The following is a 16195-nucleotide window of genomic DNA, read 5'->3' as shown; positions in this document are numbered from 1 at the left end:
TGAATTAATAAGTTCTATAAAATGAGATTATAATCCTTATATCAGATGCAAATTGCGGTAGTATCTAGTAGTCTGTTATGTTGTTGTTGATATCAAATAAGACATGCACATTGCGATAGTATCTAGTAGTCTGTTATGTTGTTGTTGTTGATATCAGATAAGACATGCATATTTGATGTTAACTAAGAGGATGGGGATTCAGAATGCTTTTAAGATGTGTTGATTTTTCAGGAGGTTGCACAAGAGTTTAGGAGGTTTAGACATCGGGGGAATTTGTGGCAGTTTCCATGCAGGATGATATGGTCCAATAACACTTAAGTGTTCTGCTCTGCTGTATTTAATAGAATCGGTAACCATGCAGTTGATAGAGGTGTATAGCAACTTGGGATACTGTATGCTTCAATACATCACCGAAGGGGAAAGGGGATACCTAGTCAGTTGCACAACTGAATGCATTCAACCGGAAACGTGTCTTCCGCCTTTAACCCTTCTGAATCAGAGAGGTGTGTGTGTGGGGGGGGGGGGGGGGGCTGCCATAATCAACGTCCACGTCATTGACGCCCGGGGAGGAGTTGTTGTTGGGGGCTGCCTTGCTCAAGGGCATAACGGCAGATTTCCCCACCTAACAGGCTCAGGAGTCGACCCAGCAACCTTTTGGTTACTGGCCTAACGCTCTTAAGCGCCAGGCTACCTGCCACCCCGCACTTATCATGGTGTTTCTACACTGAGTGCTTCTCTTTCCATGACATAGACTGTCCAGGTGAAGGCTATGATCCCTTATTCATGTCACTTGTTAAATCCACTTCAACCAGTGTAGATGAAGGGGAGGAGACAGGTTAACACTAGAACCGCTGGGCCCCGCGGGACCCAGTTCAAGCTAAAGAGCAGTCATTCTGACTGCAACATTCTAACAGTGTAATTAATATATTTCATATATGCTATCGCAAAAATAATCATTTGGTTGTGTTTATTGAAGGCCTTGGGTGACATTAGAATATGATTAGTATTTTATTTCAACTAACACGCTAGTATTTTCATTAGTTTATGTTACTGTAGGCTATATGTAAAAATATATATACGAATAAAAATGGCTAAAATTCAAGTGTTCAATCAATATAAAAATGGCTAAAATTCAAGTGTTCAATCAATTTTATTAGTGGAGTGCCATTGCTACAACGATGAAACAGAAAGCATATGCATTAGAACGTGGTAGTAGCTTTTTTTTTATATGGACAAAATAAAAATAACCAACACAGTCTCACATTCAATTCGCGCATATATGTACAAAATGTATTTCAGCAGATTTCGTGCGTTTTTGTGAATTTTTGGGGTGGTTCAATTCGTTTGAAAATACACAAATTTCTGTGCTACTTAATTGGTGCGAAAATACACGAATTTCTGTGCTACTTAATTCGTGCGAAAAGACACGAATTTAACCAGTAGGCGACACACAACCTCTTGCAACAACCATGTAGACGCGATAATTTGTATTTAATTTTTGTTCTTCTTAATGGCTAATTCAACGTCATGAATATACAGAAATGTTGTCTTTGTTTAACCATGTTTTACAATGTGTCGTTGTATGCCTATATGTACTGTTTTAGACTTGCTGAACAGAATTTTTGAGAAAAGACGCACATTTAAGTGCGACTTAATTCGTGGGAAATATTGTTTTATTAATGCCAATGCTGTTTTCTGTGCTTGATTTCGCTTAATACTTTGGATACTGGTGCACTTGTAATCAGAACGCCTTTTTGTCATGTAGGCAACCATACACGATTTTCTTCATAACCCATTTCATATTTCGTGGAGCCTAAATTACACCATTTTCTTCATAATGCATGTATTACATGTTAATGTAAAATAATGAATTATGTTGGCTTACACTTAAGGCCTTTCCAAGGCCTTTCCATACCTTAAGGGAACATTTTAGCACTCGCCATATGGTTAGTGAGAAACGCCACATTGCAAATATAAGGTCCCTTACTAGACGTCCTGCAACGTTTCTAAAATTCGTGGACGGCGTCGGGCCGTGCGCGGGGGAAAGATCTTTCAGGAAGTCATCAAACTAAATCTCTCGGACGTTCGGTTTCCGTTTTATAAAAATAACACATTTTGGTCATTTTTCCGCAGTCTCGGAAATACCCACCAGAGGGAAAATAAATAATATTGCAAATGCACAAGCACATTGCAAATGCATGTGGCCTTTTCTCCTAAATCTCCGAAAATATTTCGAAGACGTAATGGACAGTTGGCCCCGAACAAGATGGCGTCGAGGCCTCAATGCTTTTTGAGTTATGGGATTGGGATTAAAAGTCAAAAACGCAAAGTAGGGTGCTAATTTGACCGCTTCACGTCAAAGTACATAAGCATACGGTGTCAGGAAAAAAAGAACCAGCCATTTATCTATCGTAATTTAAGAGAAATCGTACATTGACAAATTGGTCATGTTCACAAAAAGGAGTTAAAAAAATAAATAATTACAGATCCAGTTGCTGTGTAATCAGACGAACATTTTTTAAGTGGGTCTCGAAGCTCTGCCAGAATTCTGTGATTTTATGTGATTTTATGAAATAACACACACTCATTTAACCCTCTGTAAATAAGTCAGTTCTTAACATAAAGACTTAAAACTCAATATTATATAAGAGCCTACCCAAGGAGGATATGTGTTTACTTTCAGCTTCCTATGTCAACCGGAAGTACCTTCAAATGGTGCCATAGGGTCAGTTTCGAAGGGTTAAAAAGGTCAGATCTGCCTCCCGGGTGGCGCAGTGGTCTAGGGCACTGCATCGCAGTGCTAGCTGCGCCACCAGAGTCTCTGGGTTCGCGCCCAGGCTCTGCCGCAGCTGGCCGCGACCGGGAGGTCCGTTGGCCTAGCGTCGTCCGGGTTAGGGAGGGTTTGGCCGGTAGGGATATCCTTGTCTCATTGTGCTCCAGCGACTCCTGTGGCGGGCCGGGGGCAGTGCGCGCTAGCCAAGGGGGCCTTGTGCACGGTGTTTCCTCCGACACATTGGTGCGGCTGGCTTCCGGGTTGGAGGCGCGCTGTGTTAAGAAGCAGTGCGGCTTGGTTGGGTTGTGCTTCGGAGGACGCGTGGCTTTCGACCTTCGTCTCTCCTGAGCCCATACGGGAGTTGTAGCGATGAGACAAGATAGTAATTACTAGCGATTGGATACCACAAAGAAAAGGGGATAAAAGGATGGAGTGAAAAAGTACGGTGCTTAAAGACACACAAAGCCTGCAATGGCATTGCCATTATCTCCAGGCCGTGCCGAGTTCAACGAGATGCCCCGCTTGACCGTAGCTAGCTCGGTCTGAGTGCAGCGACAGGGACAAGAAGAAGGACCCAAATGACCCTTTGACCTCAATTTCATATTTTTTGTTGCTTTTGGGAGACAGAGAGAGAACCGTTAAGGTTAGAAGCACAATTTGACCTCAGGAACGTTCCTAAGGTCCTCCCGATCTGTGCAAGCCTAACATTGACCGTGTGGCATTAACCCTTAATAGTTAAAAGAAGGTGTTTACATCAAACAGTTTACAATGACATGTCTCCCCATAGGAATACATTGCCTGCTCCCCTAAATTCAACCTGAAGCCTATGTGGGTTAATAATGCCTTATAAACCTGTCTTCGATGACAATCCATCAGGCCACTATGAGGTCTACCTGTGTCGATTCTAAGCTTCCTGGAGCAACCGGAAGTGGTTAAATCACCCTAAAAGTGTTTGCCATACCCAACCTGCAGTTTGAGAGAAATAGTGCATTCAACCCTATGTAAATCAGTGAGTTCTTAACGTATAGACTTAACTCAGGATTCTGTAAAAGCCCACTCCAATGAGGATATGTGTTTACTTTCAACTTCCTGTGCCAACCGGAAGTGCCATAATGGTGTCAAAAGGGCTGTTTCGAAGGTTAAAAAAGTCAAATCTTTCCAAAACTTAATATATGTGAATAGGCAACCCTCATGAACTGTAAATCAGTCATTCATCCCATCAGATTTCAAGGAAAAATTTACACACCCACACAGAAAGGATGGAGTGACACACTGAGGGGCTTAGAGGCAGACAGTGCCTGCAATAGTTACTTTTGTTTGAACTTTTAAAGAACCGTCAGACCTAGAGTTCTGAAACTTTACAAACCTGTTCTAGAGCTCAGGTCGATTAAGCACGGTGAGTTATGTGGCTCTAGAAGGTTCTCGGACCGATAAAAAGCCTCGGTGCATTTGCATTGACTTCAATTCATTTTGAGCATTACAAAATGGTGACATTTAGAAAAGTCACAGAGTTGCAAGACTAGGTGCATTGAAACCGGCTCGGCCCATAGAGACGGACCCCGACATTTCTGTCCGATAGCTCATTCAAGGACATCGTAGCAAGGCATGGAAAAAAGTGGAATTTCAGCACCAATTAAGGTTTTGCTTGGGCACCGAATGACCTATTGAGCCGAAACTTGGGATTCGAGGTCGCCTCACATAGGGCTAAACATAATGTGAAAACTGGACCCGCAGCTAGAACATAACTACGTATTATTTGTTTTATTATGGTTTAAATGGAAGGCGCTGTGAATTTTGGGCCTGCTCTGAAATATGTGATAGTTGGCTTCTAAACAAGTTGGAAAAAGTGAGTTTGGAGTCAGATGGTATCAGTTTGGTGTCTGAAAATATCTAATTGGCTGATGGACAGTGACTTGCTAGTTGACTTTAGTGCATTTGCAATATGTTTCAACAGTGAAAAATCACCAAAATAGCATTCTGAAATCACCACTAAAAATGACATCACCATAGCCGTGCCGAGTTCAACGAGATGCCCCGCTTGACCGTAGCTTGCTCGGTCTGAGCGCAGCGACAGTGACAAGAAGATGACCCTTGACCTACATTTCAAGTCTTTTGCTTTTGGGAGACAGAGAGAGAACTGTTAAGGTTTAGAAGCACAATTTGACCTCAGGAACGTTCCTAAGGTCTCTGTGCAAGCCTAACATTGACTGTGTGGCATTAACCCTTAACAGTTAAAAGAAGGTGTTTACATCAAACAGTTTACAATGACATCTCACCCCATAGGAACACATTGCCTGCACCCCTAAATTCAACCTGAAGCCTATGTGGGTTATGAATGTGTTATGAACCTGTCTTCAATGACAATCCATCAAGCCACTATGAGGTCTACCTGTGTTGATTCTAAGCTTCATGGAGCAACCGGAAGTGATAAAATCACCCTAAAAGTGTTTTACCATACCTAACCAGCAGTTTGTGATATATAGTGCATTCAACCCTGTGTAAATCAGTCAGTTCTTAACGTATAGACTTAAAACTCAGGATTCTGTAAAAGCATACCCCGATCAGGATATGTATTTACTTATAGCTTCCTGTGCCAACCGGAAGTGCCTTAAAATGGGGTCATAGGTGCTGTTTCGAAGGTTTAAAAAGTCAGATCTTTCCAAAACTTTAAATGTGTGAATCGGTCAACCCTCATGAACTGTAAATCAGTAATTTCGCTAAACAGATGTCAAAGAAAAGCTCTCACACACACACACACACACACACACACACACACACACACACACACACACACACACACACACACACACACACACACACACACACACACACACACACACACACACACACACACACACACAGCAAGGATGGAGTGAAAAAGTATGGTGCTTAAAGACACACAGAGCCTTAAATGCTTTTAGGGGGGATCCAGACTTCCATACCCGCTCTGGGAGCGCTATACTACCGCCCCAAATCAATGGGTGCTGGCCTGAGTGATTTATGGAGGTTTTCAAAAAATATTCTGTTTTTTCTTCTGGAAAATATTTTATGTTTTTTCTTTTCGAGTCAATGGCCTGAGTGATTTATGGAGGTTTTCAAAAAATATTCTAAGTCCAAACTTTTCATGCACCTGGTATTTTTTTGGGGTTACCAGGCGTCATTTTTCAAAACGGTTGAAATTGCTTTTAGGGGGCATCCAGAGTGTCACATGACCGGATGAGGTAACTATTCTTGTTCTTCTTGTAACTTTCCGGTAGGCTAGAAGCTTTCCGGTGTTTTGCTGCTCGACACAGGTCGACGCAGGTATTGCACTTGATTTATCGTTATCGTAACCGTAGGTGCAGCCAAGTGGAAATACGAAAGCTTTCTAGCTATTTCGCACTGACGGTAATTTGAACACAAGAACGTTTCTAGTGAAAAGGTGCTTACACTCAGAGCCATGTATTTACACTCAGCCACCCTAGCCTTATTACGGGTTAACGTTTTGGTAATTTTGGTTGGCCAACAAAATGTAAGACTACAATGACTGCATACGTTTCCCCAAATGTTATACGAAAAAAAAAAGTGTTGTTATTGATGGACAATGGCAAGGCTGCCATTGTATTTTCAGTTACATTCTGTTCAATAAAAATGGTTTACACGTTTATTTTTTAAGAAATACATGGAACTACAACCGAATAAAACACCATTAACCATCATGCATTGCTTACATTCATTCTATCCTGAAAAGTCTGTTCAGAAAAATCTAAAACAGTACATATAGGCATAAAACCACAATGTTTTAATAGGGATTAAATAAAGACAATATATATATAACCTCTTATGGTTAAAAAAAAAGACAAAATATCTATATATTCATAACGTAAAATAAATAAATACAGGCGATCGCGTCTATGGTTGTTGCAACCGCTTGTGTGTCGCCTACTGGTTAAATTCGTGTATTTTCGCACGAATTAAGTAGCACAGAAATTCGTGTATTTTCGCACGAATTAAGTAGCACAGAAATTCGTGTATTTTCAAACGAATTGAACCACCCCAAAAATGCACAAAAACGCACGAAATCTGCTGAAATACATTTTGTACATATATGCGCGAATTGAATGTGAGGCTGGGCTGAAATAACCCAACCACCAAGACACATGGTCAAAAGACGCGCAGTCAAATGATGGAAACGTATCCGAAGCATCATTATAAGCGCCAAGTGGCCTTGATAAATAGTGAAACTCTGCAAAAAAAGCTATAAAGGCCTCATAATGAATATGAGTGTAGATATGACAGCAGTCAAAAATAATCAATTATTGTCCGCTCGTGTTTGTGTGCATCTTCACGCAATGGCATTCGTTGGATTTAGTTTCATGTTGTCCCTTGTCCTAACAGTTGACCCAATTTAAAAAAAAAAAACTTTCAATAGTTTGACACACTTTGACATACCTTTTGTTTGGTTGTAGTCTTCTATTTTCTCTTTGTGTCTTGTCATTCTTCCACACTGTTGTACCGCAACAGTTATGCGGCTGCCTTATAGCTGCCCAAAGTGGATATCTTCCCAGATATTGAAAGCCGTTCAACATGTACAACTACGCTCACTGTGTAGCCTATTCCAAGTAGGCCAGAGTAGACTGATAAGACAGCTTTGATTCGGTGAACTGATATAGGTAACATAACATTTTAAGATTAGGCCTATAATTAGAATGGATCAAAATAATAGACTGACCCACCCTGTTCTTCATTCGCAATTGGTGTTTACGTCATTATGCATCGCTCTCGTCCTCTTGCTCATCAACTCACCCATTCTCCCCACACACACATCGCATCACATCACATCCCATCACATGATTGAAGTAGAGTTGACGTGTCCTCTGTGGTGGAATTATTTTAAAATGTGCATTTTTTTTTACCCTGGCCTGTTAAATTGTGTTTATCAGGAGCTCCGGCGCTTTCCATCGAATACCTTCCAGATTCAAACTACATTACAGTAAAGCTGTGTGCGTTTCATCTGAATGATGACGAATGCAATATGGATTGATACAGCAGTTGCTGATGAATTATGTCAAACCAGTGGTGTTTGGCTCATTGAGGCGCGAGGGCACATTCATTAATTATGATTCGGCATAAAACGTTGACATAATCACAGTGTATGGAGTAGTTCCATGGAACCCCTGCATGTGAAAACCTTTTTTAGTAACAGCATGTTATGCATAAAAGCAGATTAGTCATCCCGAAGAGGTAAAGTGTTGATTTCTACAGAACAAACCCCATTACATTTCACTTGGATTTACTTGACTGAGAACACTTGTTTCCCCGCTAATTCGGTGTATTTAAAGCCAGCCACCATTCCTGCTGTATGGGATGTATCCGCTTCATTTCAATATCAACTCCAGCGTTTAACGCGTTCTGCTGTATTGCAGCAGGCGACTATACGGCTGCACTAAAAGGCAAGCAGTTGAGCCTCTCAGCCCTGTAGCCAGGTGACTGCGCGCATCCGCTCTCTTCTCCACAGGCCCTGCCCTTATAAATCATTGATGCGGGAGACGGTGGAATAACTTGCATAATTAAAGGCCTTCAATTCATTAGTCTGGTTGTCGGGGGAACAATTAAAATGAGCGGTGGTGTGCTGCGTAGCGGGGCTCGCTGTGTAGAGCTTCCAACTACCAACCAAAACCAGCCATGGAGAAATATTAGCTAGCTGCTAGCCAATTAACAGGGAGAGACGAATGGAGACAATATGAGAAAATATGAAGCAGAGGAACGTGGGAAATGATATTGGTTTGAAGAAACATAGAGAGAGGATGAGAGGGAGTGAGAAGAGAGAGAACGAATGAGCAGGAATAGAGAGACGGAGAGAGAGAGAGGGTACGGAGTCAGCAAAGGTGACAGAGAATGAGGCTCCGCAACGGACAGAAGCAACACAAGGCTGTGTGTTGTTGTTGTTGAACAGCAGGAAATGTTCCATCCTGTTGCTCCCTGTGCTCCTTGTGTTAAGTTGGTGAAATGCCAGTGAGGAAGACAGAGGGGAGAGAGTGTCAAAGCGGTGGCAGGCAGGCTGGCAGCCCTGAATACTCTTGTGGGTTACTGTGTAGAATAGTAATGAAGTAGGGGTTTGCCTAATTGTGGCCCTGGAGTGGCTGTGAGGCTGTGCTGTGCCATGGGCTTCATCCACATGAAAGGGAGGGCAAGGCGGACATGCCCCAAGCACTGTGGAATCTCCCCCCAAACTTAAGGGGTTTCTTGTCTTTGATTATTGATCAAGCCTTGACTGTGCCATGTTAAAACATAACGTTACTGTGGAAGGATTTCGGTGTCGATACAAGACTGCTGCCTCTGTATTCCTGTGGTTTGAGCTGTGACAGGCGAATCTGTTCGAGGAATGTGTGTGCGTGCATCTATACGTGTGTGTGTGTGTGTGGATATTGTAGTTTGGGGGAATTAAACCCTTGCCATCTTGGGTCACAAAGTGCTGTAGCTTCTCCTTTTAGCAGGCCGGCGAAATATGTACCCGTTTCTAAATTCAAGAATATATTGACCTGAAACATTTCAGAATGACAGGATCAATGGTCTGGTTGACCAAAATACTTTTTTACTTCCTTGAAAACCGGAGCAATATCTAACATGGCATCAAGGAGATATGGAACGGTATGAAAATGAAAAAATACTGAAAATAGAAGCAGGGGTTTTATTCCAAGGCCACAGTCTGCAATTTTACATTTATTGGGTGTTTTCCAATATATTAGATGGAAATGACACCGATGCTTTCTGTTTATTATTTCTTATAGCATACCGTAGTCTGACTCATGGTGTGTGTGTGTGTGTGTGTGTGTGTGTGTGTGTGTGTGTGTGTGTGTGTGTGTGTGTGTGTGTGTGTGTGTGTGTGTGTGTGTGTGTGTGTGTGTGTGTGCGCACGTGAGTCACATCTTACTACATGTCAAGTATTCACGATGCGTCACTTTACTTCTAAACATTTGTGTGGGCTTCTTCTGTTCCCAGGCCTGGCTGTATCTCTCCAGTTGCTGCACGGGGACATTGAACAGCTGAGGAGAGAGTACATGGTGTTGTTCACCAGAGGAGTGTCCATCACCAAGAAACTGGGCTTCTCTGACATCATCATGCCAGGTAAGAAACCACCCACGCAGCTAACCTCTTCTTTGGTCAAAACATAGCGACGTCTGTACTGCACTGGTTTTGCAGGTAAATCTACATGCATGGCCAATGTACACCACCGGCTTCACGGAAATGGATCGTTACCACAGACAGTGAGTCACGTGGCCTGCTATATTAAGTAGGCAGACAGGCATCGAGGCATTCAGTTACTGATCGATTGAACGTTAGAATGGGCAAAACAAGTGACCTAAGCTGCTTTGAGCGTTGTATGGTCGTCGGTGCAAGGCCCGCCAAATCCAGTATCTCAGAAACGGCCGCCCTCCTGGTGTCACGCCCTGATCTTATAGATCCTTTTAATTCTCTATTTGGTAGGTTAGGGCGTGACTAGGGTGGGAAATCTATGTTTATATTTCTTTGTTGGCCGAGTATGGTTCCCGATCAGAGGCAGCTGTCTATCGTTGTCTCTGATTGGGGATCATACTTAGGCAGCCCTTTTTCCCACCTTCAGTTGTGGGATCTTGTCATTTTGTGTTGCAGGTGTTGCACTCCTAGCTTCACGTTCGTTGAGTTGTTTATTGTTTTTTAGTGGAACATTTAATATTAAAGAAAATGTACGCCTACCACGCTGCACCTTGGTCTTCATTTAACGACGGACGTAACACCTGGGCTTTTCACGCACAACGGTGTCTAAGGTTTACAGAGAATGGTGCGACAAACTAAAAACAGTCAGCGGCAGTCCTGTGGGCATAAGCAGCTTGTTGATGAGAGAGGTCGAAGGAGAATGGTAAGAATCGTGCAAGCTAACAGGAGGGCCACAAACCGACAAATAACGGCACAGTACAACAGTGGTGTGCAGAACGGCATCTCTGAACTTATCCTGGAAAAAGGTTAGGTCCCTTGATAACAATTGAGCAACATTTGAATGCCAGGCAAAGTGGGGTTTGTTCTGGAAGAACAGGGGGGGTTCAACCCGGTACTAGATGACCTAATAAACTGTCCGGTGAGTGTGTATTGGCATGAATGACTGTACATAGTAAAGTGTACAGGAAAACTTACTTGCAAAACAACCATAAAAGAAAAAAATCCATGTGAACGTCCATTCACATAAAGAGAAACACAAAAAGAGGAACCGATTGCTGTGTGTCCCCTAGTGTTTTGCCTTATACAGCAGCTCAAGATTTATATTCACGCTCTTTGTCAGAGTCTGCTCCCACTTTCACCGTGCCCCTGGGCTAGGGATTTTAGTGTGTGTACGCTCCTGTAGGCAAAGGATTATAGTCAAGCTGCGCTGCTCTCTCTGTCAGCCTCTCCAGGCTCTCTGTGTGTGTGTGTGTGTGTGTGTGTGTGTGTGTGTGTGTGTGTGTGTGTGTGTGTGTGTGTGTGTGTGTGTGTGTGTGTGTGAGAGAGAGAGTCGATCTCTCTGGGTTGAGTTGAACCCTAGAAGCCATTAGATAGAGATGTGGAGAGCTATTTTTGCACACACACACACACACACACACACACACACACACACACACACACACACACACACACACACACACACACACACACACACAGGGGCTGGAAGAAGACGACTTCCTCTCGTTTCTAGTCTAACTATTCTCTGAAGTGGATACGGACCTGTCTTCTCTCGTGCAGATGTTGCCTTGCTACATTGTGCTACTTCTCCAATAACCCTATTTATAAAACGTGTACCACTACTTCTCGGCTATTTCCGTCCCGAGACTGCCCTTCAAAGGCCGCCTTGAGCTTATACATTTGTCCTTTCCTGTAATTATTCTCTAGGCGGTGAAGTTAGACAGACCTCCTCAGGAGGCTGTTTTCATACGAGGCAGCTACGAGCTACTCTTGAATGTGTGTGTGTGTGTGTGTGTGTGTATGTGTGTGTGTGTGTGTGTACACATATCTCAGTACAGGTTGAACACTTCACTGGCTCAGGTAGTTCAGTTGTGTACAGCAACAAAATACTAACACATCCCACCAGCTCAGAATGTAAGTGTGGGGGTGTAATTCTCCTTATCTCACAAAGTAAGTGAAGAGCGTCTGGTTTAACTGTCACACCTTGTGGCCCGGGGTACCGGGTGATGAGGTAATAGAATAGCACAGGAATGTGTTATCACTAGATGACTGTGTGTGTAGCATCCATGTCACCCGTCTGAGTCATACTGCAGGAAGCACCTGCCGTCTTGAAAGCCATAGTCGCTTAGCCGTACTGTGACCATACATCCATTCTACTTCCAGAGCCCCACACACACCTGAAAGTGCAGGCGCAAGTGAAAACCAAGCACATTGATTCATTTGTAATATTTGACATGTTATTGTCAGCTATATGAAGTATGCAGTGAGGGTGCCGCTATACGCCTTTTGCCAGCCTTTGGGATGTTGATGTGCCCTGTGCCAACCCTGTCACTTCCATGTCTGTCACTGGGGTGAAGAGGTCACCCTAGCCTTGCTGACAGTGTGATGTGTCGATGCCTTCTCTTTGCTGATAAACAGACTTTTCTCCTTAACTTATTTAACTCTAACATGTATGTGTATATCATAAATGTAAATGACCACTGAACAGCAGAAAAAAAATTGCAGGTTGGGTTGACGTGCAATTATACTAACATCCATGTACTTAATCCCTGAGTGACGAGGAGGATTATTTAAGATACTGTTTGAAGGGGTATGGTCTCAAATGTATTCGGAAGATGGGCAGGGTCTGGGCTGAGGGGGAGCTGCCATCCCGTGGGGTGGGAGGTCCAAGAGATCTGAGGTGGCAGACCGGAGTGTACTGCTTTGATGTCTGCAGAGAATGACAAGGTGTTGTCCAGAGTCACGCCAAGGTTCTTTGCACGCTGGGAGGACGACGCTCTGGAGTTGTCAACCGTGATAGAGAGGTCTTTGAGCAAGCAGGCCTTCCCCGGGAGGAAGAGCAGCTCCGTCTTGTTGAGGTTGAGCTTGATATGACGGAGCCGAGTGACTTGGTGTGTAGAGAAAAGAGGGCCGAGCCCTGGGGTACACCAGTAGTGAGAGTACAGAATGCAGACACAGATCCTCTCCACGTCACCTGGTAGGAGCGGCCTGCCAGGTAGTATGCAATCCAAGAGTGTGCAGTGCCGGAAGCGCCCAGCCCTCAGAGGGTGGAGAGGAGGATCTCACGGTGTCAAAGGCAGTGGATAGATCTAGGAGGATGAGAGAGAGTCAGCTTTGGCAGTGTGGAGAGCCTCCGTGACACAGAGAAGAGCAGTCTCGGCTGAGTGACCCGTCTTGAAGCATGACTGGTTAGGATCAAGAAGATAGTTTTGAGCGAGAACTAGAAAGTTGATCAGAGGCGGCACGCTCAAGTGTTTTGGAAAGAAAACAAAAAAAGGGATACAGGTCTATAGTTTTTGACGTCAGATGAGTTGAGTGTTTGAGGGGAAGCAACTCGGGCCCTTTTGAAGTCAGAGGGGACGCAGCCAGCGGTCAGGGATGAGTTGATGAGGGAAGTGAGGAATGGAAGAATGTTTCAAGAGTTGTTTTGGAGAAGGGAGGAGGGGTTGAGTGGGCTAGTTTGTCGGGTGGCCAGACCTCACTAGTCGCAGGATATCATCTGGAAAGAAAGAGTTCAAGGCATATGGTAGTTGTGCGAGTGAGACAGGCAGACTTTATAGGCTGAGTGAATGAGTAGGGGATCTAGTCAACCTTTAGTCTGCAGAGAGGGAGGAGGATTATTATTTTATTTAACTAGGCAAGTCAGTTAAGAACAAATTCTTATTTTACAATGACAGCCTAGGAACAGTGGGTTAACTGTCTTGTTCAGGGGCAGAATGACAGATTTTTACCTTGTCAGCTCAGGGATTTGATCTAGCAACCTTTCGGTTACTGGCTCAACGCTCTAACCACTAGGCTACCTGCCGATTTAAGGAGAGAGGAGAAGGTGGAAAGGAGTTTCCTAGAGTTAGAGGCAGAATCTTGACATTTTAAAGTGGCTTTAGCCACGTACAGAGGAATACATAGGAAGAGAAGGTAGATAGGAGTGAAAGGATGATAGGTCCTCCGGAAGTTTAGTTTTCCTCATTTTTGGCTCAGCTGCCCACAGCCCTGTTCTGTAAGCTCGCAATGAGTCACTCAGCCACAGAGAAGGAGGGGAGGGCCGACACGGCCTGGAGGAAAGGGGACAGTGCGAGTCATGGGATGCAGAAAGGGAGGAGATTAGGGTCGAAGAGGCATATTCAGGAGACAGAAGGATTTAGCAGATGGGAGAGAGAACATAGGATAGAAGACGAGAGGAGAGAGAAGTGAGAGAGCGAGCAACGATTGTGACAGAGCATGAGCATCTGGGTAGGGGCTGAGTGGTTAGGGTTAGAGGAAAGGGATACGGAAAAGGAAGCAAAGTAGTGATCAGAGACCTGGAGAGGGGTTGCAGTGAGATTAGTACGCAAACAGCCTCTAGTAAAGATGAGGTCAAGCATATTGCCTGCCTTTTGAGTTGGAGGGGATTGAGAAAGGGTGAGGTGAAAAGAGGCAAGGCCGTGAAAGAAATGAATCGATGGCAGACGTTGGGAGGTTGAAGTTGCCAAGTACGAAGAGCGGTGAGCCATCATCAGGAAATGAGCTCATCAGGATGTCAATCTCATTGAGGAATTCTCCAAGGGCACCTGGTGGGCGATACATGACAACAATGTGAAGCTTGAGTGGCAGTGACAGCATGGAATTCAAATGAGGAGATGGACAGGTGAGCGAGGGAGGGAAGAGAAAATCTCCACTTAGAAATGAGTAGACCTGTGCCACCACCGCGACGACCAGATGCTCTCGGACTACGAGAGAAAACATAGTCCGGTGAAGAAAGAGTAGCTGGTGTACCAGTGTTCTCTGGGGTGATCCAGTTCTCCATCACGGCCAACATGTCAAGGGACTGAAAGGCAGCATAAGCTGAGATGATTGGCAGTTCCAAACGCTGCCAGAAAAGCCAGAATTCCACATGGGTTGCAGCCAAGGGGTGGGGAGCGTCTGTAAAGTCTACAGGGAAAGGTCCCGAACAGGTATAGAAAACGCACACATAGTTGACAAAGCTACAAAAGAGTACCAAGTGGATTTGTCTGTAAACAACTAGGTAAGATACTCAAGTGAGAGAGTGGTGTGGAGCTTTCCTCGAACAACTCGGGAGAAGCGTCTTTGTTTCGTCGACGGTAAGCCGCTGCTAAGAAGCCAGGGGAGACTGAAGAATTAACAATACTTGCTAATTGTCTAGCAGAGGTGGAGAATACACCTCCCTGTACTAATTGCTGATTGGCTAGGAGAGGTGAAACCCCTCCCCCTCCAATACAGCCACTGATTGCCAAAACAAGTGACAAATTGCCCTGCCATTTGCTCTGCCCCTTGATCCTGGTTGATGTGTCAACAACTATCTGCAAATGATGAGCAGTCAGCAGTTCACACACCAAGTAGACCACTGGGAGGACGGGCCCCACTTAAAGTAGATGGCCCTGGCTAGCATAAAAACAGTACAAGACCACAACAGACAAAGACAAAAAAAAGTATTCTTCTCACTTCTGGAAATATCAGGAATCCTCTAGCTATAGAACGAAGCAAATGACTCCTGTTTTTATACATTCAAATATAATCAGTCAAAGAGGAGATGAGTATGCCTGTTATTTCCACCGATAAAAAGAACGGAACGTCGGTTAGGTTCACCGATACACATAGTGTTCTTTCCTTCTTGTTGTTTGACCCACTCTGTTCGCCCTCCTGCAGGAGAGATGAGGAATGACCTGTACGTGACGCTGGAGAAAGGAGAGTTCGAGAAAGGAGGGAAGAGCGTTGCCAGGAACGTGGAGATCACGGTCTATGTGCTGGACATCGATGGCCAGGTCATGAAGGTAAGAGCATCCATTCCTTATGGTTTGTCATATTACAGGCATGGTTGCGCTTTCAATTTTTCGTAGTTGCATTGTTGTGACCTGGTTCAAGCAGACTGAACGAGGCAAACGTTGTCTATTGTTGAAGGCCTATATGGGTACATCTGGTGTGCGCACTGGTTGTGTGATTTATCTATCTGCCTCAGCTAGATGTGAGATGAGGATGGGTTTTGACACATGGTGTTGGTCATTGGTAGGGTACTCGTTTTCTCTGTAAAACACTGTGGTTTCCTGATCAGACAGGATGCTGCTTCCGTATGCAGAAAATAGATTTGATGCTGCTGCTGCTAGAGCTCACCTCTGCATGCAACCCTGTCACTCACTCAGCCAGAGCGGGAGACTGAGTTTGCTGTGCGTCACAGGTCCAGTAAACAGTGTGTGTGTCCTGCAATCTCCCTCCTCCTCTCTCCATCTCTTGCTTTCATCTCCACTACCTATTAAC

The 16195-nt window shown here is 44.3% G+C and overlaps 1 protein-coding gene across 6 annotated transcripts in view; it reads left to right on the top strand.

Annotated features, from left to right (window-relative positions):
* Window positions 1-16195, top strand: part of LOC129865357 (dedicator of cytokinesis protein 4-like) — a 151623-nt gene that overhangs the window by 73639 nt on the left and 61789 nt on the right. For all 6 annotated transcript variants that reach the window (XM_055938088.1, XM_055938085.1, XM_055938084.1 and 3 more), the window contains exons 13-14: window positions 9755-9880; window positions 15590-15714. In XM_055938088.1, coding sequence (XP_055794063.1) covers window positions 9755-9880; window positions 15590-15714 — 251 coding nt within the window. The remainder of the gene's footprint in view (window positions 1-9754; window positions 9881-15589; window positions 15715-16195) is intronic.

Source organism: Salvelinus fontinalis, chromosome 11, assembly GCF_029448725.1.
Source record: "Salvelinus fontinalis isolate EN_2023a chromosome 11, ASM2944872v1, whole genome shotgun sequence".
NCBI classification, from domain to species: domain Eukaryota; kingdom Metazoa; phylum Chordata; class Actinopteri; order Salmoniformes; family Salmonidae; genus Salvelinus; species Salvelinus fontinalis.
The sequence above is the reverse complement of the archived record's forward strand: the minus strand, read 5'-3'. Positions and strand labels throughout refer to the sequence as shown.